Raw genomic sequence first — 23,118 nt, forward strand, 5'->3', positions numbered from 1 at the left:
AATTTGAACCTGGAGAGCATACACCTTTTTTAAAAAGTTGTCCATCGTAGATCTGAAATCTGAAGACTTCAAAATGAATTCTTGGCTGTGAGCTGTGAATTTGAATATGAAGAAAGGTGATGATTGTAGATTGCAACAATTAAGTTAATTTCTATATCAATCCAACTGTGAGTAGGGTCCTAAGGGAAAGTCTGCGAGCAGTCCCACTTTCCTCTCCAGACTCAGATTGGAGGTGAGGGAAAAGTGGGACTCCTCGCAGCTTACCTAAGTGATTAATATATATTCTTTTTGCTACCCAATTCAAGCCGCGAAACCTGAATCCTGCTGGCACCCAGTAACTCGTGAGGAAGCATGTTGCTTATACTGTTTTAGTGTGCATTTGCGCATCGATCTGTTAAGACAAATCATATACCGTTGCCATTATTGAAGCCTGGTATTCTCTTTTGTATTATTCTCTTTTGTATTTTTTCCGTGTGCGTTTGTGTTCGTCTCTCACATCACCATTTTGTTCGGTTTTTATACTCTCTTTTACTATCTCTGGGTTTCACAATATGTCTCTTCATCTATATCGACCAACACATTTCTGTCCTCACATATCCAGTGTGAAATAGGACTTCGTATATCTAATCTCATCCAATCTCCTAAGGCTACTTAGCGATACATAACACCCTATCATTAATTTAAAAACTTAAGCTCTATGCCAAATTGCTGTCAAGCTTCTATCCTCCTCGTGTCCACAAAAATAAAAGCACCTATGTCGTCATGGAAACAAACCTATTCCATTAAAAAATATTTAAAAAAAAATGATAATTTCCCCCATTTAGTTCGATTCATTTTTGTGATTTAAATCTAAAAACAATACTTAATATATATAATTGAATGATGTGAAAATACAATTAAGAAGGTATTAGAATTAATTAATATTCTTTTGTGGCAATTTTGTAATGTCAACTACATCGACGTTTGGCTTCGGATTTCTGGTCTGATATGTTTCGTCAGGTTGAGTTGACCAAATCATTATGAAACTTAGAAAACATATATATTTTTAGTGTAGAATATCTATAACTGTAATAATATAACGGTTGCACACTTAATGAACATAACCGAAGTTAAAAGTTTCTTTCTAAACGACGTTTGATTGAATAACTTGTCTAAAGTACATACTGTTTTCACATTATGCAAATTTCAAGTAAAAAAGTCTGGCTTATGTTTGCTTTGATCTCTATCAAGACAAACATAGGTTCTCATATTCCTTAGAACTCAATAAGCTTTAAGATTCTGATTACAGAGAATCGCGACTCTTCATCAGTTGAGGGGCATTAGAACCGACCTGGGAGGCTATAAGTAATGAAGATCGAGGGATCAGTTGCGCTAGTAACTGGGGGAGCGTCAGGAATAGGTAGAGCGGTTTGCGAGGCGATACTTGAACGTGGTGGAAAGGTTAGTATGTAAACAAATTATTCTTTTGCTAATGAAAGCCGAAGCTAACAGCGATTATGATAATGTTGTATCAGTTATACCTTAACCACAGCCACACAGTATGAAAATGAACAAGAATGTACTATTATATTTCAGGATAATCGAACTTGCTAAGACTTTAATACATTATTATAATGTTTTCTGGTATCGTGTGCATTGATGCACCTCTGATGCAAAGACAATTTCTTGACATTCTAAATCTCTAGAATCCTGTGTTACAAGTCTAGGCGACAAAATGAAATGTTTTAAGATTAAACTAAGCATGCAAAGGAAAGGCAAATGACGATACTGAGGTTAAAGGATAGCATATCTATCTTGTATCTTGGACACCGAGGATCGATCGCATATGGCATAGGGAAGGATTCACAGCACGTCTTCTGAATAATCTGATAAGATAGCTGGCGGTGAGAAGTTGTCAGGATTAGAATCATCATTAATTTGCAAAAGCAAAAAAATTGTTATAAAACTGATGCCAACGTCTTTGTGATGTTCACTTTACTAAACCTCTTACTTCGAAATGGTTACTCTAAATGATATTGTAAGCAGCAAGGACAAATCGCAAAGAATGTGTTTCACATCTTAATGACAAATAAATAATAACTTTCGAATGCTTTTGTTTCCAAAACAATATTGCTTGCTTATCAATAGTTTAATAGTAATAAATGAGAAAGCTAAATTGACTGACTGGAATTTGAAGGTATTGGCAGCCATTTGGTAGTAGGACATTCATGGGATTCGTGTTTACGTTAGAGCATGATCAGTTAGAGGGAGAACCAAAACATTGATCAAAGAACAAAAGCATAGGAACAAACCACTTATCGGCTAAAAAGCTTTGAATACAAATTTAAATGATGCTCCATAAGTTATTTTTAGCATAATTTGCATTGCAGTATTTCTCTTTGCTATGACGTCTGAGGTATTGCCAAGTGAAATACCAAACGATTGACAATTTAAAACTATTAATATCTACCTTACCAATACTGCTATTGCAGTTTCCCGGATGAAAGTGCATTCCTTGAGATCTAAGTTCCTTTCCTTTCCAGGTGATTTTGGTTGATATCAACACGAAGAATGGCGAGCAAGTAGCCAAACATTTCATCGACACTTATGGGACAGGCAAAGCTGCTTTCTTACAGTGTGATGTCTCAGTTCAAGAAGAACTCGAGGGTAAGTGTGCTAAAAAAATGAACAATGTTTAAGTATTCTTCGATATCTTACTATATATATCTGCCATTGCAGGATGCACATGAAGCATTGACCTTTATTAGTAACAGAATAAACTCAAAATATAAATTTTTTCCAACAAACTAATTCTTTTTGCTCCTTTATTTTTACACCCGGAAATGTTGATATCTAGATCTCAAACGCCAAATATTTCCACTAGTTGAGCCACTTCATCTTTCATTTCTTTTCATCCCATTTTCCACAAATAAGTACATAAAACGGCACGAATAATGGTGCGGAAATGTAGGTAACTTGTCTCATTAATACTTCGGTCGCATGTTAAGAATTGTTTTATAACAAAATTAAGAGAGTATGTTTATAAATGTTAATATGCACAAACATGCAATAATGTTCGCTCTGTATGCGCAAACTGCAAAGCAGCAGTGTTGCAGGCCAATAATTAAGTAGCACGGTTTTCTGCTTTGTAATGAAATAAAATACAGGCCTAAATAGAGGAGGATGGTGTCTAGAGCGGCAATCAGAAGTAATTGAGGTTGATTGTCATATTCTTAAGAATTCCAGGGACTCCCCTAACATTAATAAAATGCGTACATTACCAGCTATTTCTACAGTTTCGAATAAGTATTTTGTGTATTTTTATTTAATCGTTTTTTTTCTTCTTTATTTATTTGCTCACATGATAAATACCGTGTTTTTAAATTACTCTTTACACTTCTTTAACACTGCATAACAATGCTTTTTTCGCACGGAAAAGTAAATATAAATTCGGGATGGGATGTCAACTTGCAAAACAATGCGTAGATTTTAGAGTACCATATTTTTGTTCTTCAGCTACGTTCAACAAAGCATTCTCCATTCATGGACAAATCGACATCGTTTGCAATAATGCTGGGATATTAGATGAGAAAAACTGGGTCAAAACACTGGATATTAATCTGGTAAGTCAAATGAAATTTTGAACATTTTGATGTCGCTTTGTTATGCCTTAAAATAGATAGAAAAAAGTTAATCAACTTCGTTTATAGATAATACTTCATAGTATTTCAACTGATAAACTCGTGGTCCTACTTTAACGTACTGGTTTTTTGGGGGGGGACGGGACCGCAATTAACGTGGTCGTCCGAGCCACTTGAAGGTCTAACCATTTCCAGAAGTAATTACAAAGGTAGCACCTTCTCCTCAGTTATTTAAATACCCTTAATATTGGTCCGGCCGCACCACGACCTCCCGCACGACAGATAGATGCTTTTAAAAACGAAAGACACCCCGCCCACAATTCTTTTGTTAATTTTCACCCGGATCCTTGCTGCGAAGGGCATCAAAAATTGTATTTAGTTGCGCTCGTAATATTCAAAATGGCATCTAGCCTGATGATTATTTCAATCAGATTTGCATCTTTTTATTAAGAAAGCGGTTGTTCAAGGGACAAAGTTGGCGATTGAACGAATGAAGTCTGGAATCATCATTAACACATCGTCTACTGGTGGTAAGACAATGCATAAACACCGATTACTATCGATCGATATTCACTGATCATTACTGATTCCTTCATGAGTTTCGTTGATTTGAAAAGAGATTTGAAAACATTTTAACCAATGCAAATAAGATATTTGCGTTATTCTCACTGAATAGATTAGCACGGAGCAGTATAAATTAACTCAATACACACGACTTATTGCACAACGTCGTTTGGAGCTTCGGAAAACGAACTTTGCCCCACCCACCCTCGATGTCATCATGCAAACGACATTATCCATAATTTATTGTACAGTATTTTCTCAAGCGTCTGTAGAAGTTGAAACACGGCTTATGCTTGTTTTCAACTCCGCCAGTTCGTTTGATTTTAACGGGGGGGAAAAACTCGCGCTGCCAAGTATTTAGTTAATAATATTATGGCCTCACTAAATAGAATAAAATAAATAAAAAGTATCTAGCTAGCGCAGTTGTGTTTTTTATTCCACTGAATTCCAAGTAGGAATTTAGAAGTTGATTAATTTTGGGGAGTGAGGAAAGCCCGTGAGAACCAAAATCCTCGAAGCACAGGAGAGAACCAACTAGAAATTTAACTCTACTCACATACTACAACGCGTCCGGGTCGCATTGGTGAAAGACAAGAGCTCGCACCGCTACGCCACCCGTGCTTTCCAATGATATCCTAATGATACTACTTGTTCATGATGTCCTTTAGGTCTTCATGCAGCATCGTTTTGTCCTGTTTATTGCGCATCGAAGTTTGGTGTTATAGGATTTTCGAGAAGCATCGCTCCGGTGAGTCTTTTTTAACTCTATGCTTTATACGCATATACAATTACATTTCCTAGAAATCGTAAGAATCAAGCATTCAAACTATTTGACGAGTGACAGACGACAGGAATCATCTTCTACAAATTTCAAAGTTTCGTTTGAGTTACAGTAAAATCCCGCGTATAAGAACCTAAAATTTAAGAACCTGTTAGGCTAAAATTTCATTTTTAAGCACCCTTCACATAAGAACCATTTTAGGCTAAAATCCTTAAACAGGTTCTTATTTTTAAAAAAGAAAAAAAAAATTAGAATCAATCTTTTCAAAAATATGTTTATAACACAGTCTGCACACAATAATGCTATAAACACTATAACTGTACATGGTTATTATAACAGAATCAGATTAAAATAGTATACTGTAGTACATTTGATTACCTAAGCCTCCAAGAATACTGTAATTGGACATTAAAGACCAGACTACAGTATTCAAAAATACTACTTTATTTCTTGAACAAAAGTTAAGAACCTAATTAAGAACCTAGTTAGCCTAATTTAACACTAAATACCATTTATATAAGAACCTGTTTAGGCTAACTTGAAAAAACCTGGGTTCTTATACGCGGGGTTTTACTGTAGTTCTGTCCTCCATCATATGTTGCTGCGTTGGCGTCAATTCCTTTGAAACGGGCGGAACGGCTGGAAGTGAGAGTCAGGTGGGATGCAATGGGATGGGAAGCAAGATGGTCGAGATTTGCGCATTTCCATTTATCTAGTTATCTTCTTGCTATTGACTAATAATACCTACTACTTAGCTTTTTTGAAAAAAAAATTCCACTGAGCTCTTTTTTCATTCTTTGATCTACCGATGCAGACTGCTTTTCGGAAGAAAGGAATTCGCGTTAACTGCGTTTGTCCCGGAGGAACAGATACTGCAATTTATGAAGCATTTGAGAAATTAGAGTTAACTCAGGAACAAAAAGAACTAAAGGAAAAACTGCAGAAACAAACGTAAGTAATTAGAAACAAAGGTAATGGTAAAAGTAAAACTAATATAACTAGTAAAAAACAGGCACTTGATATTAATTGTATTCTAGTATGTGAAACATGAATTGCCGAATCTTTCAAAAAACATCACTTTCTAAAGGTTCACATGAATCCACCTCAAATTTTAGAGAATCGCTGAATTCGTTGTGCCGTCGTTTAAAAGTATTATCTTATATGCAGAATAGATTTTTTTAAAAAGTCAGTGTATTTGATATATATGGTTTTGATATGGCTGATAAGGCATAGCGTACCGCATATCGACCCACAGCATGCGCCGACCATTGACGACAGTAACGACAACTCTTAAACAGGTTGTCAAAGACTTTCCATTTGAACCAGGGTAATGGTTTAGATATGGAGAAATGACGATCGAGTCGTGTTACTGATCTGAAGTTTTGTTTCCTCTTGACAGCCCCGATATGGTAGCAAAGTGCTTTATAGATTTGATCAAAGACGATAACGATAATGGACAAATAATGAAAGTGACATACGAGAATGGAGCAGAATATGTCGATTACCATGACGTAAGAATTATTTATGCATATGAATCAAAGCATAGAATAATTTTACATTTATAAAAAAAGTACAATTGTAAAATTATTCTATACTTTCCTTCCTAGCTTATAAACCTAATCTCTCATGAATCAAAGTGTTGAAAAGGAAGTGTTTCAAGCCAGAAGCTAGAACCTCAACACAGATTCCTGTTGTCAATTTTTATCAATTACTTGCAAATTTCTCGCGCGCTGATTGGCTATTTTTTATCATAAATAAGAGGGCAGCAAATAAGCTGACAGTTAACGAGCGCGCGTTCTTTCCGTTGGTTGTTTTGATCACTAAAAATGATAAGTTTTTAAAATAATTTTTGTTGTCGTTTTTGTCAGTTGTAACAAATCGATCGGCTACTCCTATTGGAACCACACTACTTTGACTGATGAGATAGAAAACGAGCGCGTGTGCTATGTTGAATTATACAAGCACGCGGGAAATTGCGTTAGTCCGAGAGAAGTGCTAGGAGAGCAAGGGGAGTGTTCTATCTCTTTTATAAAATAACTAAGATATAACTAACGACGATTAACTCAAAAGAAATAATAAAACATCGCTTGCGTTGCTGACGTCATATCCTCACGATCTATGTTGAGTTATATAAAACGGTAATTGACCAATCAGAGCGCACGTTATATCTTAGTTATTTTGTAAAATGTGATGAAGGAATTTATCGTCAATGAGAGGACAGACATTAAAAAATGATGTCAATTTGTTAAATTGACGCAAGTATACCAGGGAACACGTGGTAACTGTTGCAATTTAAACTTCCGCAACGCTGCGCGCAACAAATGCCTTGTTGGCAATGGTGCGCGTGATTAATTCAAAGAAAAGAAAAGTGTGATTACTCCTTTCTTCAAAGAATAGGAAGGCTGGGCTAGTGCTGAATGATAAGTGTTAATTTGTTTCTTTATTAATATTCATTTTCTTTCTATAGACTGTTATATAGAGTGCAATAGAAAATGACAGATATACAGTAGGAATAAGGTAAAGTTTATATTAGCGTACTTTTAATTAGATTTGGTTGAAGCTAGCGCATAATTGGATTTATAACATACCTACGTTATAACGCGCGCTCTGATTGGCTCTGCATCTATGAAGAAAAAATGTATGGAGCACTCGTATGGAGTACGATGGTGACGTCAATTTGGTAAAAATTCGGTGAAAATTGCAAGCATTCTGATAAAACTAAAAAGACTACTAATTGGTCTACCTTATTTCTGTACATTTGAAGGTAAAATATAACTATTGATTTACTTTCAATAAAAAGTTTATAGCGTATTTGTTTGAGCTCAAGTCTGGCTTACTAAAAAACTCGCCCTTTCACCGGCCAGCACACTGCAGCGAAGTCAAGAAGTCTTGCAGTTGACAAGTCAATTAGTTCAGTTTTTCGGCTTCGCCTCGTGCAACTCTTACGCTACCGTCGTTACAACTCTTACGCTACCATCGTTACAACTTTTACGCTACCATCGTGCTTTCCCAACTATCCGCGTGTGCCATAAATAGATTTACGCACGCTAAGCAATGACCATTGCTTAATTGGTCAAGCCTTTAGTCTCCGACCTTTTGTACTTATGTTCAATTAAGAGGGTCTTAAAGGGGTAAAATGGGAGCTGGGATTCGCCTTTTTTGGGGCTGGGAAATTGGGATTTTATGCAATGGGGATGGGATTCACAAAAAAACAATCAAAAAATAGAAATGGGATTGGGATTAGGATTTGAGCAAAACTCAAAGGCTGGGACTGATGGGATTGTTCAAAATTCAGGAGGACTCTTAATAAAAGAATACGCGGAAAGAAATCTAGGGACGAGATTGTTTCTGGTTGAATGCTACTGGTTATAAAAAAGCAGATTGATGGAATTTTAGTGCAAAAGGCGGGATGGAGGAGGGGGGTAAGGGGAAGGGTGAGGGGGAGGGGAAGGTTAAGGGGAGAGCGGGTAGGGCGTGGGAGAAGGGGGAAGGGATATCTTGGAGGATATGATAAAATCTTTTGTGCTTTATACTAATTTATTTAATTTCTTCTTTGTTTGACAGGAAGCCAAGCTTTACAGAACGAAGACCCTACCATCGCCATTTCATGCCTTTACCAAGGTTGCTTCCAATTTATATACGATATAATAGCTATCTTTTGCGAATACCAGAATATATTAGAACACTTTTTGATTAAAAACACGGTGAAAGATTCTGAAGGACGACCTTTCGTCGAAACACATCTTTAATGAAGAGGGGAATGGGCAAAGAGGATTAGAGGTTGCGAATAAAATATTGATCAAAATTGATAGTTTTTGTTTGCTTGTTTGTTTGTTTTTCTGGTCGGTCGGTCAAAAGCATACAATGTGTATCGCAGCGAATTCTTAACTGTGGCTTGACAAACTGATTCAACGGAATATCAAGCTTGGCAGGAAATTGCAGCATAGCATTTGTCTGTTGCAAGCGTGACTTATAGCCACATAGTGCAGTTTTCGTATTCTCTACTTTCACATCCCCATAATGCCTTGCGTCTTTTGGGGGGGGGGGGGGTGGGGGGGTAACTAATCAAAAAACTGTCCCAAATTAAAAGGTTTCTTAATTGAATTTATACTATACCTGCTTTTATCTGTACAATACTGATTATCAGTTTATTCCAAGTTATTTTTGTGTGTACGGATCATCAAGAGTTTTGGTCTTACCGAAAATGTATTAACAAAACAATGTTTAAAATTTACCTTAAACGTCTTCAAGCTTCTATCTTTTTCTGTTTCTTTACTTCTTCATTTTGTTTTTGGATACCAAACAAGGTATTGTCAACATTGTCTGATCAGCCTTCAGCAAAATAAGTGGGATTTTACCCTCTGGTTACCCCCCAAAGACGCAAAGTATTATGGGGATGTGAAAATAGAGAATGACTATGAAAAGCTCAGTGTCGTAAGCGTGACGTGCTGTGACCGTGATACTTTCTAGAACTTTAATTGGGAGATTTTTTCACGCGCAATATGATTGGTCTAATTAAAGTGCCGTGATCTTGGCGTGACCGTGTCCGCGCCGTGTTTTTGCCGTGCTTCCGGGTATTTGATTGGATGGAGAGTAAATTCTCGTGCAATGTAATTTGTCTGGCTTATCCCTTGCCGTGCCACAACCGTGTTCGTGCCGTGAACTATTCACAGTCATACGAAAACTTCACTATAGTGAGAATTTTCACGAGCCACTCATTATTAGCCTTCTTAACACCTACATATAGTGCATCAATAGTGGCCTAATAAAATTCGCCAAATAAGGTATGCACGAGGTTTGCAAGCAACCACAACTTCTCACTTCTATTTGAAAGCAAATCATAAATATTCGACGTGCAAAAGATATTGATAGCAGGATTCGATTGGACGAAATGGTGTGATGGACATAAAAAATTTCACGTAATCAGGAACTTTATAACCTTCAATCCCGACGTTTGAAGGCAGTTTCGTCCACACAGCGAGGATAGAAGGAACAACCCAGTGAAATATGGTAAGTGTTCAAGTTAGTAAAATTTATCTCAAAACGTTTACAAAATTTCTCGTAAACTAAAGCATATAAGTGAAGTTCTGTTCTTAAAATATGCTAGAAGCATTTTATACGCTGCATTTTATTTTACTTTAGATTTTATAAAAATTCGTGTTATATTAACGGAATTGCAATCTAATGTTTGCATTCAGCGTCCAAAGACAAAGCAACCAAAACTCTCGTCCAGACAACGAGGTTAGAAGGAACAACTCAGTGAAAGATGGTAAGTTCAAGAGTAAAATTCATCTTGAAACTTTTACAAAATTTCTCGTAAACCAAAGCATATAAGTGTAGTTCTGTTCTTAAAATATGCTAGAAGCATTTTATACGCTGCATTTTATTTTACTTTAGATTTTATAAAAATTCGTGTTATATTAACGGAATTGCAATCTAATGTTTGCATTCAGCGTCCAAAGACAAAGCAACCAAAACTCTCATCCAGACAAAGAGGTTAGAAGGAACAACCCAGTGAAAGATGGTAAGTTCAAGAGTAAAATTTTTCTCAAAATTTCTCGTAAACCAAAGCATATAAGTGTAGTTCTGTTCTTAAAATATACTAGAAACATTTTATACGCTGCATTTTTGTTTTACTTTAGATTTTATAAAAATTCGTCTTACATTTACGGAATTGGAATCTAATGTTTGCATTCAGCGTCCAAAGCCTAAGCAACCAAAACTCTCCTATTTTTCTCTATCAGTATTTGAATAAAGTGTGTCGAAAGCTTTCATCGTCGTAAGGTTGTTTTCCAGTTTTCTACTGAAATATTAATCATAATTGTGCTTGACACGGAATTCAGTCTTCTCTTCAAGTAAAAAACTAATTGTGTTATTGAATTTGCACTATAGTTTGATAAAAATTTCGAGCTTTTTGGGTTAAAAGAGTGCAAATATTATATCATTAACCTTGCAAAAATAGAAGCTTCGTTTAATGAAGGTTTATTTGAAGTTTATCATTTATATACGGAGTTATTTGAACTGTTTTTAGTATATATGGTTATGCCTCGACTGACATGGGAAATATGGTCAAAGTTTAAACTTAGAAAAGCTTTCTTCTTAGTTTAAGCAGAACTAAAATAAAAAGATATAATTGTATTCATAGTTCAGTTGAAGTCGGCATTTGGAAAGAATGACATTTACATTTCTAAGGCCCCGTCCACACGTATCCGCAAATTTTTGTATCCGTAATTCTTTTTTTACGAATACGGTTTGCGTCCACACGTGTCCGCAATTTTTTGTGTCCGTATCCTCAAATTTTACGAAAACGAATACGTGTGGACGGTGAAACGAATACGCTGCGTGTGGACGCAAACATTTTCGTATTCGCAAAAAATAATTTGCGAATACAAAAATTTCCGCATACGTGTGGACGGGGCCTAAGGTTCCTTGATAATGCGATAAATAAAGCCACTTTTCACGGGACGGGTGTGACATGGAAAACTATTAACATTAATTCTTATCTATCTTTTTTCTCAGGCTGATGGAGTCAAGCAAGATTGATGAGAATATCCTTATATGTTCAAAAATCTGTGTCTTGTCTTTGGGGAGGTTAAGGGGATGTTTGGTCGTTCCTAAATCGAAATGGAACTGAGTCATAATCTTTGGTTTGCAATAAGTAATTTTAAAACATGTCGTAACATAAATATTGCTTCTTGTTCTGTTTATTACAAATCAAAATTACAATAGTAGAACTAGGACTAGGATTAGCAGGGCTTTGATTATACGAAGCCCTATGACATAGTATAGGAGAAGCTACCACGTTTAAATGTAGGTGGGGTTTAGTGTTTTTGACTGGCATTTGCCAGGGTCAATTGGCCAATTCTAGGTTAGTTTTTCAATTAGGCAACGTTGGACATCCTGACTGGAGACGACCTGGATCAACGCATCTGTTCTTCTTTCTGTTAATAAAAATGCGTCTGTGTTTGGATTTAGAATATAGCTGGAGGAACTGTTATTGTTTTTATGCAGTGCTGGTCGGTTTTTTCATCTCACACACCATCTTTAAACTGCGCCTAGGGTTTAGTTCGGTCTTTCGGTCCTAAGGTTAGAGCCGGCCATGTATTATGTAACATGAGTGAACGGCCACTTTTTCTCTCCACGATAGCGAGGGGGAAAGTGACTGGTTGCTTGGTTACCTGCAACATCAATAACTTTGGCACAGTCAAGGTTTGACCAAGATCTTGTTTTTGGGTTCCCTTTTGTCGGCTCTGGAGTCACGAACGGAAAAGGGGCGGCGGAGCAGGCAAGAGGGAGCTGGGAACTAGTCTTGGTTTTTGGGGAAAAAAAATAGCAGTATCTAAATTCAAGATTGGCGTGTTTCCTTAACGGTCAAATTAGAAAGAAAATTTTGGCTTTAATTGGGGTAATTCTTTCGTTTCCTTGTATTTCTTATTATTTCTTTTATTCGTTCTTTCTCTTTTCTTTCTCCTTTCTCTTGTTTATTTTCTTTCCGTGTTGTTTTCTTTCTTTCTTTCTGTCTTTTTTTCTTTTTGTTCTTTCCCATTTTTTTCGGAAATATAAACCTTGGCTACACAAGTGTCATTGACAATAACAGTCCTCCAGATCACATTACTACTAACCTCATTCCCCGAATGTCACGACAGTCGCTGTAATCGATCGTGACATTCAACTTGCCTTTCAGTCATCAACTTCCAAGAACAACCAAACTTGGTTGCGATCGATGAGCCCGCGATAGTTGAATCAGTGGTAGCTTCTTAGCCTAGAATGTTCTGGAATATTTTCAATTCATTAATATTATGTTATATATTATGCTTATTTGTTGTCTTTCAATATTTGAATCAATATCTAATGTTGATACAAATATTGTATTTTTCTTATATAATTGTTCACAGTATGTTATATTCTATAACAAATGTGTTCAGTTAATTCTCTTGTTTAAAAAAAAACACGAGATTAAAATGATTGTTATTCTGGTATAACAATCGCAAACATACGACTTTCATCTAAGGAATTCGGCAAATATGTGTTTTGGCCCGGCCCGATTTTCGATGTTCTTCTTCATATAAGGTCTTTTTAATAGGTTATACATAATTTACTTTGTTTTCGACATTTTTGGGATATTTTTTTAAGGAAAAATAAGTATTATTTTCGTGGTTTGCAAGAGAGTGATAAGAGTGACTGTAAGTTTTGATAGTATGGAATTGTAATCACTGATGTCCTTAGTTTTCCATTGTAAGGAATTTCGATTGTATTCTACAGCTCATTCATATCTATAAATATATCTATTTTAATTAGCTACGATCGAGTCTTAGCTGTATTAATTGATACTTATTAGGAAACATTAATATCTAATGATTTATTGATATTCAATGATAGATTAGAACTCCACACTTATTGTATAGGTCAAGTTTTCATTATTGTGAAATCTTGCATGTTTTAATAAAGTCGATTTACTCTAACGCTTTCATTACCACTCATGATTAGTAGCTTTATTAACATTTCTTTAAATATTATTATTGTATTGATATTTTTTGAATATTCTTTTTAGTTTTATTAATAGTTACTTAAATCATAGATTTTATATTTGTGGGCTGTGGGACTTTGAGTCCAGGGATATTCCGGAGCCGATGGGAGTAAGTACTGAATAGTGGTCTTTTTGACTTGCTTGTAAAGAACTGGTTGCACAGTTCGCTTACTCTTGTTGCTGTCTCTGTAATATCCACATCCTCCCCACACACCATCCGATAACATGGCAGTTTTCTATATGGGTCTTGGGATATTCCGGAGCCGATGGGAGTAAGTACAGTCATATGGTGGTCTTTTTGACTTGCTTGTAAAGAACTGGTTGCACAGTTCGCTTACTTCTGTTGCTGTCTCTGTAATATCCACACCTTTTTTGTTTCAATTTTGGCTTTTTCGTTCCATCACTCAGTTTGTTAGTCTATTTCGTCACTCACTTCGAATTTGCTACAAAAACGTGCATACTAACTAATTTTATTTCAGCTCGGTACTAAATGTCTAGTTTTTTCATTTCAGATGAACGTTAGAAAGTTTAATTTTGTCGCGCATTCGACTTTACTAATTTTTTTCTGTTTCAGGTTTATCGATACTAACCTCTTTTCTTATCGCTTTTTAGATGACTGAAAATTCAGTGTTTTTATTACGCATGCGCAAAAGTTAATCCATTTTTCGCTCGAAAATATGTCTCGAGTTTTGTACTTTAAAAAATAAATAATGATTGTAAAATACTGACCATTGTCAATAAAGTTTTCTATGCTAGAATTTTTCCGAGTAGTTAGATTCCAATCTTGTATAGTTTAGCGACTCTCGATTTGTAAGCGAACTTCACTTCAATAAAATAGTCCGTCGTTTCCTTTGTCAAGGAAAGTGTTAATTTATTTTAATTTATTTTAATTTATTTTAATTTATTTTAATTTATTTTAATTTATTTTGAGTGTCTGAATTTTGGTCTCCGAGATATTCCAACATCGGTCGAACTAGTAATGTCTGGCTTATGGAATGTCCGTTCCCTTCTTTCTTTCTCGATCGGTTCAGTGAATCCATTCGGAAAATCGTAATAACTTTGACTTCGTTTCTTTTTCAGGAGTTTACTAAATTTATCTTTATGTCGTTTCAGAATAAATACCTAGGCATTACACTTTCAATCTGAGCTGTTCTACTCTACCAATTTTCTTTCAAACTATGGATTTTTGCAGGCCATTGAAGTTATAATTCAGAGAACATATCTTTGCTTTTTTGGCAAATTTTTTTTCACCTCCAAATCTAACTTAGGCTGTGAATTTTGATAACTTATTAAAACATTTTTTTTCTTTTTTCTATTTCTAATTTTAGAAGAGAGAATTTGTCCATACATTCCATGCAGTAGTACCGAGAAGATGTTGTTGTAATCCTCTGCTGAGCTGTTGTGTACGGTTCTCCCTGCTGCTGCCAATGTAACATAACAACTGAATAGAAAACTTTGATTAAAGTCCTGATGTATATTAAAAACTCTTCTAATAAAGATGATTTTTCTTCTATATTCTTAGGTTTTTCCATATCACAAAGTGAAAATCCAGCTCTCGTACCAGACCGAATGATACACGAAGCAGTACAGTGATTTCAAGATGTATCCTGTCACTATCTTTCCAGTACTTGACGTATCTATATTTGCAGTTGAGCATTAAATTTGATTTTCTTATCCGTCGACAATCCATACTTATTAGTTTTTGGTTTTCATTTTCATCTTTTTACAGGTCGACTTGCACTGACATATACGTCCTAGAAGAATTGAACCGAATCTTCACTTCGGTAAAATCACTATGGCTTTTCCTTGTCGATCTTTGCCGATCTTCACGATCCATTGTCAATCCTAATTTTATGTTTTGGCTCTTACAGATTCACTTCATGATGGGATCGTCTTCATATTTACAACTGACCTATGGCAATTACCATCAAAGGAGATTTCTATGTTATTATACATGTGAAACTATTATGCCTATTTAAAACCGAACTGAGCTCTAAGCAAAGTCGAGTATAAACTCCGGACTAAGTAAATTATCTAACTAGACCAAACTGAACCCAAGCAAAAATATCTAAACCAAACTTGAACCCTAAACCCATAATCCTTGTAAAACTTCAACTGAACATTTAAACTAAAACCAAACTTGAACCCTAAACCCATAATCCTAAACTTAAAACTTTAACTGACATGTTAAGCTAAAACCAATTACTTGAACCCTAAACCCATAATCCTAAACTTAAAACTTTAACTGAACATTAAACTAAAACCAAACTGAATCAGCCTAAACCTGATTTAAAGCAAAGTTATTGAACTAAACTCTAAATTCAAGCCAAACTCTAAACCAATAACTAAACTGAATTCCAGATAAGCTAAAATTAAAAAAAAAACTCATAACAAATAAAAAACAAAAACAAACTTAAACAAAAAGCTAAACTAAAAATTCAACAATAAACCAAACTCTAAACTCCATAAACGAACTCTAATCAAATGCTAATCTAAACAGAACTGAACCCAACCTAAACCTAAACTAAACTCTAAACCAATAACTAAACTGAATCCCAGATAAGATTTAAAAAATGAAACACATAAAAAGTAACAAACAAAACAAACTTAAACAAAAAGCTTAAACCAAACCTGAATTAAAAATCTAACAATAAAACAAACTGTAAACTCCTTAAACGAACTCTAATCTAATCCTAATCCAATCTAATCTAATCTAAACAGAACTGAACCAACCTAAACCTATACCGAACCTTTAAACTAAAACTTTAACTGCTTAAACTAAAAATTTAACTATTAACTATAATACTATAAAGCAATAAACCAAACTAAACTACACTCCGGCTAAACAAATAACAAAACTCAAACTCCAAAAACTATAAAACACGTAAATATAATATGATGTAAACTAACCTACGACCTTCATTACACCAGTAACTTCTTGTTGTTGTCGTTCTTTTTTCAGTTTCGTTTCAGGTTCTTTGTCTTCCATCATCGAGGATCATGGCGGATCTACACATACTATGGCCTCTAACAACCCAAAACATTTTGTTATTTTGATACTAAGTTATTTCATTAGAGTATAGAATGTTGTCTTGTAACTAGTTAGTTTTAAAACAAAAGCAATAAAGCGAGTTCAATAAAAAAAATGATAATTTATTATTCGGAAATAAAAAAATTCAAGTAAAGTGCAATAAGAGTCTTGTCATTGTTTTGGTGATGTTTCATATTTACTTATTTCAATAAAGTTAGTCTCCAAATTAAACCTAGAAATCTGTGATCACTGAGGATCATGGCTGAACTTTTATGTCAAACGAGTAAAGTTTTTGATACAAACTGCAGCTTGAGAATGCTCAGAAGAGGTGAGACTGTGAATGGTAGAAGATGTGATCGAGTCCATTAACAGTAATCAAGCGGGTTGAAACATGTAAAAGGTATCTACCCATAATCCTAGTCGGTCACACCTTTGTAGCTTTTCAGGTGACTAACTTTATTGAAATAAGTATTCTCTAATTTCACATCCCGATAATACTTTGCGTCATTGGGGGTAACCAGAGAGTAAAAACCCACTTATTTTGCTGAAGCCTGATAAGGCAATGTTGACAATACCTTGATTGGTATCCAAAAATAAAATGAAGAAGTAAAAAACATAAAAAGATAGAAGCTTGAAGAAGGTAAATTTTAAACATTTTTTCGTAAGTCGATGCATTTTCTGTAAGACCAAAACTCTTGATGATCTGTACACGCAAAAATAACTTTGAATAAACTGATAATCAGTATTGTACAGACAAAAGCAGGTATAGTATAAATTCAATTAAGAAACATTTCAATTTGGGACAGTTTTTTGATTGGTTACCCCCCAAAGACGCAAGGCATTATGGGGATGTGAAAGTAGAGAATATACTGATTGTCTATGAGGTTGATTTTACTCAAACCGTTCTCTGCCGGTGGATGACCAGCTGTTATCACTTTCCCAGAACAGTGAGATCTGTTGGTTGAAGCGCAGTTGTTAATTATTGCTCTCGAAGAAGATGTAGCGCAGTAGGTGGATGCGAAATTGCAAGTTATGACTTCCAAGGACAGAAGGGGCATTGGGTACATGCTTCGATCGCTATTCATTAATTTTCGAAGTAGAAAGGATGCAGTGGGTAGATGCGTTAGATTACATTTCAAGGAGAGGGTGATCAGTGGTTTAATGAGAAGTTTTTAGTCATCAGTTTTGAAGCAAGGATATGGGACATAGAGAGGGGATGTGCAAATATTATTAATAACTTTCTGGTCGGATTCGCAAATGTTATTTATCACTTTCCAAAGACAGTGTGTGCAATGAATGGATGCGCAGTTGTTACTTATCACTTTCCAAGGAAAGGGGGTGCAGTGGGTGGATGTGCAGTCGTTAGCTATCACTTTCCTAGGACAGCGGGTTGTAGTGGGTGGATGCGCAGTTTTTAGTTATCACTTTCCTAGGACAGGGGGTGCAGTGGGTGGATGCGCAGTTGTTAGCTATCACTTTCCTAGGATAGGAGGTGCAGTGGGTGGATGCGCAGTTGTTAGTTATCACTTTCCAAGGAGAGGAGGTGCATTGGGTGGATGCGCAGTTGTTAGTTATCACTTTCCAAGGAGAGGGGGTGCAGTGGGTGGATGCGCAGTTGTTAGTTATCACTTTCCAAGGAGAGAAGTGCAGGGGGTGGATGCGCAGTTGTTACTTATCAGTTTCCAAGGAGAGGGGGTGCAGTGGGTGGATGCGCAGTTGTTAGTTATCACTTTCCTAGGACAGGGGGTGCAGTGGGTGGATGCGCAGTGGTTAGCTATCTTTTCTTTTTAGGACAGGGCGTGCAGTGGGTGGATGTGCAGTTGTTACTTATCACTTTCCAAGGACAGGATGTGTAGTGGGTGGATTCGCAGTTGTTAGTTATCACTTTCCTAGGACAGGGCGTGCATTGGGTGGATGCGCAGTTGTTAGTTATCACTTCACAAGGTCAGGGTGTGCAGCGGGTGTACGCGCAGAGTTGTTACTTTTTGACTCCTCGAAGATGGTGTGCAGTGGTTAGATGCAATAAGAAGGGGTTTAGTGTGTAGCTGCTTTTTTTTAGTGTGCATTGAAACAAGGGATGTTCGGGAAGAAAGATACTGGAAGATATACTTATAAGAAAAATATAGTTTATTTCTAAAAAAGTTGTTAAATATAAAAGTGTTACAATCTGTGTTTCAGATACTCGAAGATATGTATGACATACAATAATATATAAAAACATGCTTTGTCGTATCCTTTTTTGTATTCCATAATTACAGAATAAAACTGATTTCAAATTTAGCCTTAACTACCAAATACTTGCTCTGTTCATGAGGCAAGTCGCCATGAGGCAAGTCGCGTGAACGGTTGGTTTGCTTTGTGATTCTGGGGACGAGGCGTACTTTTGTATATTGTGCGGCTGAGTAATTAGTATACACGATGTTGCGATGGAAATTTCACTTATTTTGTCCCCGCAACCTTGCGCACGAATTTAAAAGCGTTTGATAGAGCAAAGGCATTTAACTCGTGAAATACAAAATACTAATCAACGTGTCAAAAAGACACAAAAGAAAACAATGGAATTAGGGTCTACTAAAGTGTATTAGTCTAACATATATCTCACGGGTTTAATGACTACACTCTATCTTGCAACTTTTCGCAGGGGCAAAATGCTTTCTCTGCGAAAATTATTCTTAAAATTATCACGTCAGGGAAATATACCTCTTTAGGTTTGGAGAAATGTTTTACTTTTTCAGACCACTTGCCGTTATTTTGAAAATGAAAATTCTTTGTTTGAATTGTATTAAATTTGAATTGGCAGTAATGTTTTTGGCCCTTTTCAGGTCATGTGTTATTCTCTTCTACGTTTGAATTTTACATATACTCTTGTGTTTTCTATTGCGAAACCATTATGCCCAGGGTAAAGAAGTCCCAGCATCGTGTCTCAGAGATTTGTCATTAAATGAAGATCCTCACTTCAACACTTCTCAGCACTTTCTTACTCGCAAAATTCAACCACCAAGCATTCGATAAAGCTTTTAAAGATGAAGGCGAATATGGAATATGAGTCAGAATTTCTTCTCGACTGAAAAGTCCTTTATCTAGGTGATAGCTAATGTGGAAATTGGCTTGGTTTCCATGCATATTATGAAATAATCCAGAGTCGGCCACTCTTTTTCATGATTCCTCAAGCATGCTCAATAATTTTTGGTGAAGTCAATACAATGTATAAGATATGTTTCAATGAAAAAATTATGTATAGCTATAAATCTTAATAGAGCAGATTTCGTATGACTGTGAAAAAAGTCAGTGCCATATGCGTTCTTTGGCGATTTTTTTCTCTCTCGCTCAATAGCAGTTCCGTGACCTTGGCGTGACCGTGATCGCGCCGTGTTCTCGGACATTTGATTGGATGAAGGGTAAATTCTTCTTGTGCAATGTGATGGGTCTGGATTAGAAAGCTGCTCTATCTATCGCTAATAAGATCGACAACAGACCGCGGTACAGACGTAATCTGATGTCTGATTACCTGCCATTCCTTAGCTATTTGCACATTCATGTATTTTCTCATTCATGTATTTTCTCAAGCATGGCATAAGAAAAGAAACAATAACCAAGGGAATGACACGTGGCTAAAATTTTTGTTAGTTTATGTATATGTTAGTATAAGTTTTTTTGCAGTTAATTGGTTCAACTTTAAACATGATCATTGATTTTCCGTCAACATACATTGGTAGTAAATCGCAATTCCCTCGTCAGATACGTCGGGGATAATTGCAGCTTGTTTCTCTTTGGAATTATATTATTTGATATCTTATCATAACTTATCCATAGGTCTTTGAATGATGATTCTTCGTAAACAAATCGATAATTGATCGCGGATACATTTTTGTCGTCGCATATACGTCGGAATTAAATCGGAGTTTATTTATACGATCTTCGATATGAGGTTAGTTTTTAGTCAAGTGCCGTACTAATGCGTCATAATACTTCGATGCGACGTCGCTTACACGTTGTTATCACTTGCAGTATCACTAATTCTCGACAATGATTTCCCCATCAAATCACATGTCCTTTACTACTATATATAGTGGGAGATCATTTTGCGCAGTTTATCTGCTTGGCATCTCACGTGGTTTGACGTTAATGCGAACACCAGACTTGCTTCTTAACACGAGCTCTGGAAACAGATCCATATCATCGACCATGTCTTCGGGGTCAACAGACAAGTCAAACCTGTTTTTTTTGAAAAATAATCAATGTTACGAAGTAGCGTAATGTTTCGAATATTTCTTGATTATGTGAACTGACATATAAATATAATTCATTCAGACAGTGTTTTCCCATTTCAGAACATTGTCTCATTCTCTTGATTAAGAAATTGTTTATTCGAGTCTAATTTATATAAATGATTTTACTTTAGCACTACTTATCAGTGGTAATAATAACATCTTTATTAAGTATCAAACTTGCAAATCGTAAACGAAATTGGATAACAAAGGAGAAAGAAATAATTGTGAATTAAGAAAGAGAAGGGATGGTGAAGGGATTGTCATTTCTTCTGAAATGGGAAAACAATGGGTTGATTTGCTTCATCATAAGTCAAGTATTTAAAGCAGAATATGATTTTTACAGAATCACTAGAAAAGGTAAAGGAAGAGTACTTGAACTTACTTTTGCAAAATCATGACAACGGTTGTCTTGATTTCTTCGAGACCAAAATTCTTGCCAATGCAAATACTGAATAAGAAAAAGACAAAAACTAATTAATAAAGTGGAATAGGCTCATGAAAGAAGAAAAGCTATTGAACGCGAATCGTTCACAAAATTCAGCGAGAAAAGATATGATGACATAAGCATGCAGAAAGACTTGGGGTGCAAGACTTCCAAAACGAAGTGAATCAAGAAAGGTATGTTTGATGCTTTGACAGAAATAGCGAATGGAAATTCAATTTTTTTGCAAAGCTCTCTCAAAACGGAGCCGGACATGTTTCATGTGCGCGCAAAGAATTCGCATACTGAATATAATCATAAAGTATTAGAAGACCTCATAGTCAGTGTTACAGAGGTCACTTAGACAGTCATCAAAATACTTCCTATTCGCTTGTTATCGTATTCTTTTCGTCATCAGCACTGATAAAGCACTGTTGATACACCCTTTGGCAGTTTGTCCACTCGTGGGTTATTACTGAAATCAACGAGTCGTATGGAGTAATTTGGTCGTGAAAGGGCGTTAAATGAAATACTTGAACTGTAGTAAGAAGGCGTGGATTACACTGTACAGAGTATATTGATGGAACAAACATATGTACTGTGATAGTTGTAATCATTCTGAACAAAGAAAAATCAGAAGAAGAAAGAGGACAATGAGGAGAGGTAGCTAGTCAGAAGAAGGAGAAGGAAAAGAAGAAGAAGCAGAAAATCAGGAAAGTGAGAGGATGAGGAGTTAGAGAGGTAGCTAGTCAAAAGAAGGAAAAGAAGAAGGAGAAGCAGAAAATCAGGAAAAGGAAGAGGATGAGGAGTTGGAGAGGTAGCTAGTCAGGAGAAGGAGAAGGAGATGGAGAAGGAGATGGAGAAGGAGATGGAGAAGGAGATGGAGAAGGAGAAGGAGAAAGAGAAGGAGAAGGAGAAGGAGAAGGAGAAGGAGAAGGAGAAGGAGAAGGAGAAGGAGAAGGAGAAGGAGAAGGAGAAGGAGAAGGAGAAGGAGAAGGAGAAGGAGAAGGAGAAGGAGAAGGAGAAGGAGAAAGATCGATATAAAAAAAAATCATTTTTGTCTTAAATTCGAACTAAAATAGAGGCTTTTCATTTTACACTATTCATTATTGATCTTTTTGGATAGGTATGCGACAGCTTTACATATCCTTACCGTGGTCCAGCAGAGAATGGAGTGAAAGCATACGGCGAACGAGCTTTACAATTTTCAGGCAGGAAACGATCTGGATTGAATTCCTGTAAACAATTACAATCATAAATCATAAATCACTAATGTTGTTTCCAAAACGTGAGGTTTTTAACTCAGAAAACTATTACGTATATCATCATGATGTCATATTGTAAGCTATGTATATCCTTATTCTAGCATAAAAATGTCAATAAAATACAAAAAAAAAATAAAAATAAAAATAAAAAAAATAAAAAAAGTCATGATGTCATATGCAAATAATAATTATATTGTTTAGTCGATGGAAAGGCTTATCAGAGTTTTATGAACCTTTGCTAGTCGATATTCTTTGCCATTGATTTGACATTACACAAAGCCTGTTGTATGTTGTTGTTATTATTTTCTATTGATTTCTGTGCCGCAAGTTTTGTTTGTTTAAGTTTGTTTTGGTATGTGATGTCATGAAATAGTGTCATTTACAAATCAAATAAAGGAAACATATTTATTTCATTTCTTACATTGGGATTCTCCCACACGTGAGGGTTTCGGTGTATTGCATAAATATTTGCAAGAACAAATGTCCCTGAAATTAAAGATAAAAAAATATAAGTAAAATTAAAGATAATTGTTTTTTGTTAATTGACGCGATAAAGTAAACGAGTATGCGCTTTTAGAGTGCACACCATATATCCAGTAAAACCTTTTTGAGAAATCGCACAAAATTGCACAAATTAG

General features: G+C 35.7%; 2 protein-coding genes across 4 annotated transcripts in view; one reads left to right on the forward strand and one right to left on the reverse strand.

Moving 5' to 3' along the window:
* The first annotated feature begins 1,229 nt into the window (after positions 1–1,229).
* Positions 1,230–8,772, forward strand: LOC116289847 (15-hydroxyprostaglandin dehydrogenase [NAD(+)]). Its single transcript, XM_031696779.2, has 9 exons — positions 1,230–1,440; positions 2,523–2,646; positions 3,496–3,602; positions 4,072–4,150; positions 4,853–4,932; positions 5,780–5,916; positions 6,365–6,476; positions 7,433–7,482; positions 8,530–8,772. Exons 1-8 carry the CDS (start codon positions 1,348–1,350, stop codon positions 7,442–7,444), a joined length of 744 nt encoding a protein of 247 aa, XP_031552639.2. The 5' UTR covers positions 1,230–1,347; the 3' UTR covers positions 7,445–7,482; positions 8,530–8,772.
* A 9,901-nt stretch (positions 8,773–18,673) lies between these two features.
* The window catches only part of LOC116289865 (cytochrome P450 4F1), a 31,241-nt gene continuing 26,796 nt past the window's right edge, over positions 18,674–23,118 (reverse strand). For all 3 annotated transcript variants that reach the window (XM_031696803.2, XM_031696802.2, XM_031696801.2), the window contains exons 12-15: positions 22,902–22,966; positions 22,369–22,451; positions 21,177–21,242; positions 18,674–20,738 (exon numbers count right to left, since the gene is read on the reverse strand). In XM_031696803.2, the coding sequence (XP_031552663.2) occupies positions 20,615–20,738; positions 21,177–21,242; positions 22,369–22,451; positions 22,902–22,966 (338 nt within the window). In that variant the 3' untranslated portion in view covers positions 18,674–20,614. The remainder of the gene's footprint in view (positions 20,739–21,176; positions 21,243–22,368; positions 22,452–22,901; positions 22,967–23,118) is intronic.

Source organism: Actinia tenebrosa, unplaced genomic scaffold (genome assembly GCF_029948245.1).
Source record: "Actinia tenebrosa isolate PJP-AT-01 unplaced genomic scaffold, QUT_ActTen_1.0 PGA_scaffold2__45_contigs__length_23673736, whole genome shotgun sequence".
NCBI classification, from domain to species: domain Eukaryota; kingdom Metazoa; phylum Cnidaria; class Anthozoa; order Actiniaria; family Actiniidae; genus Actinia; species Actinia tenebrosa.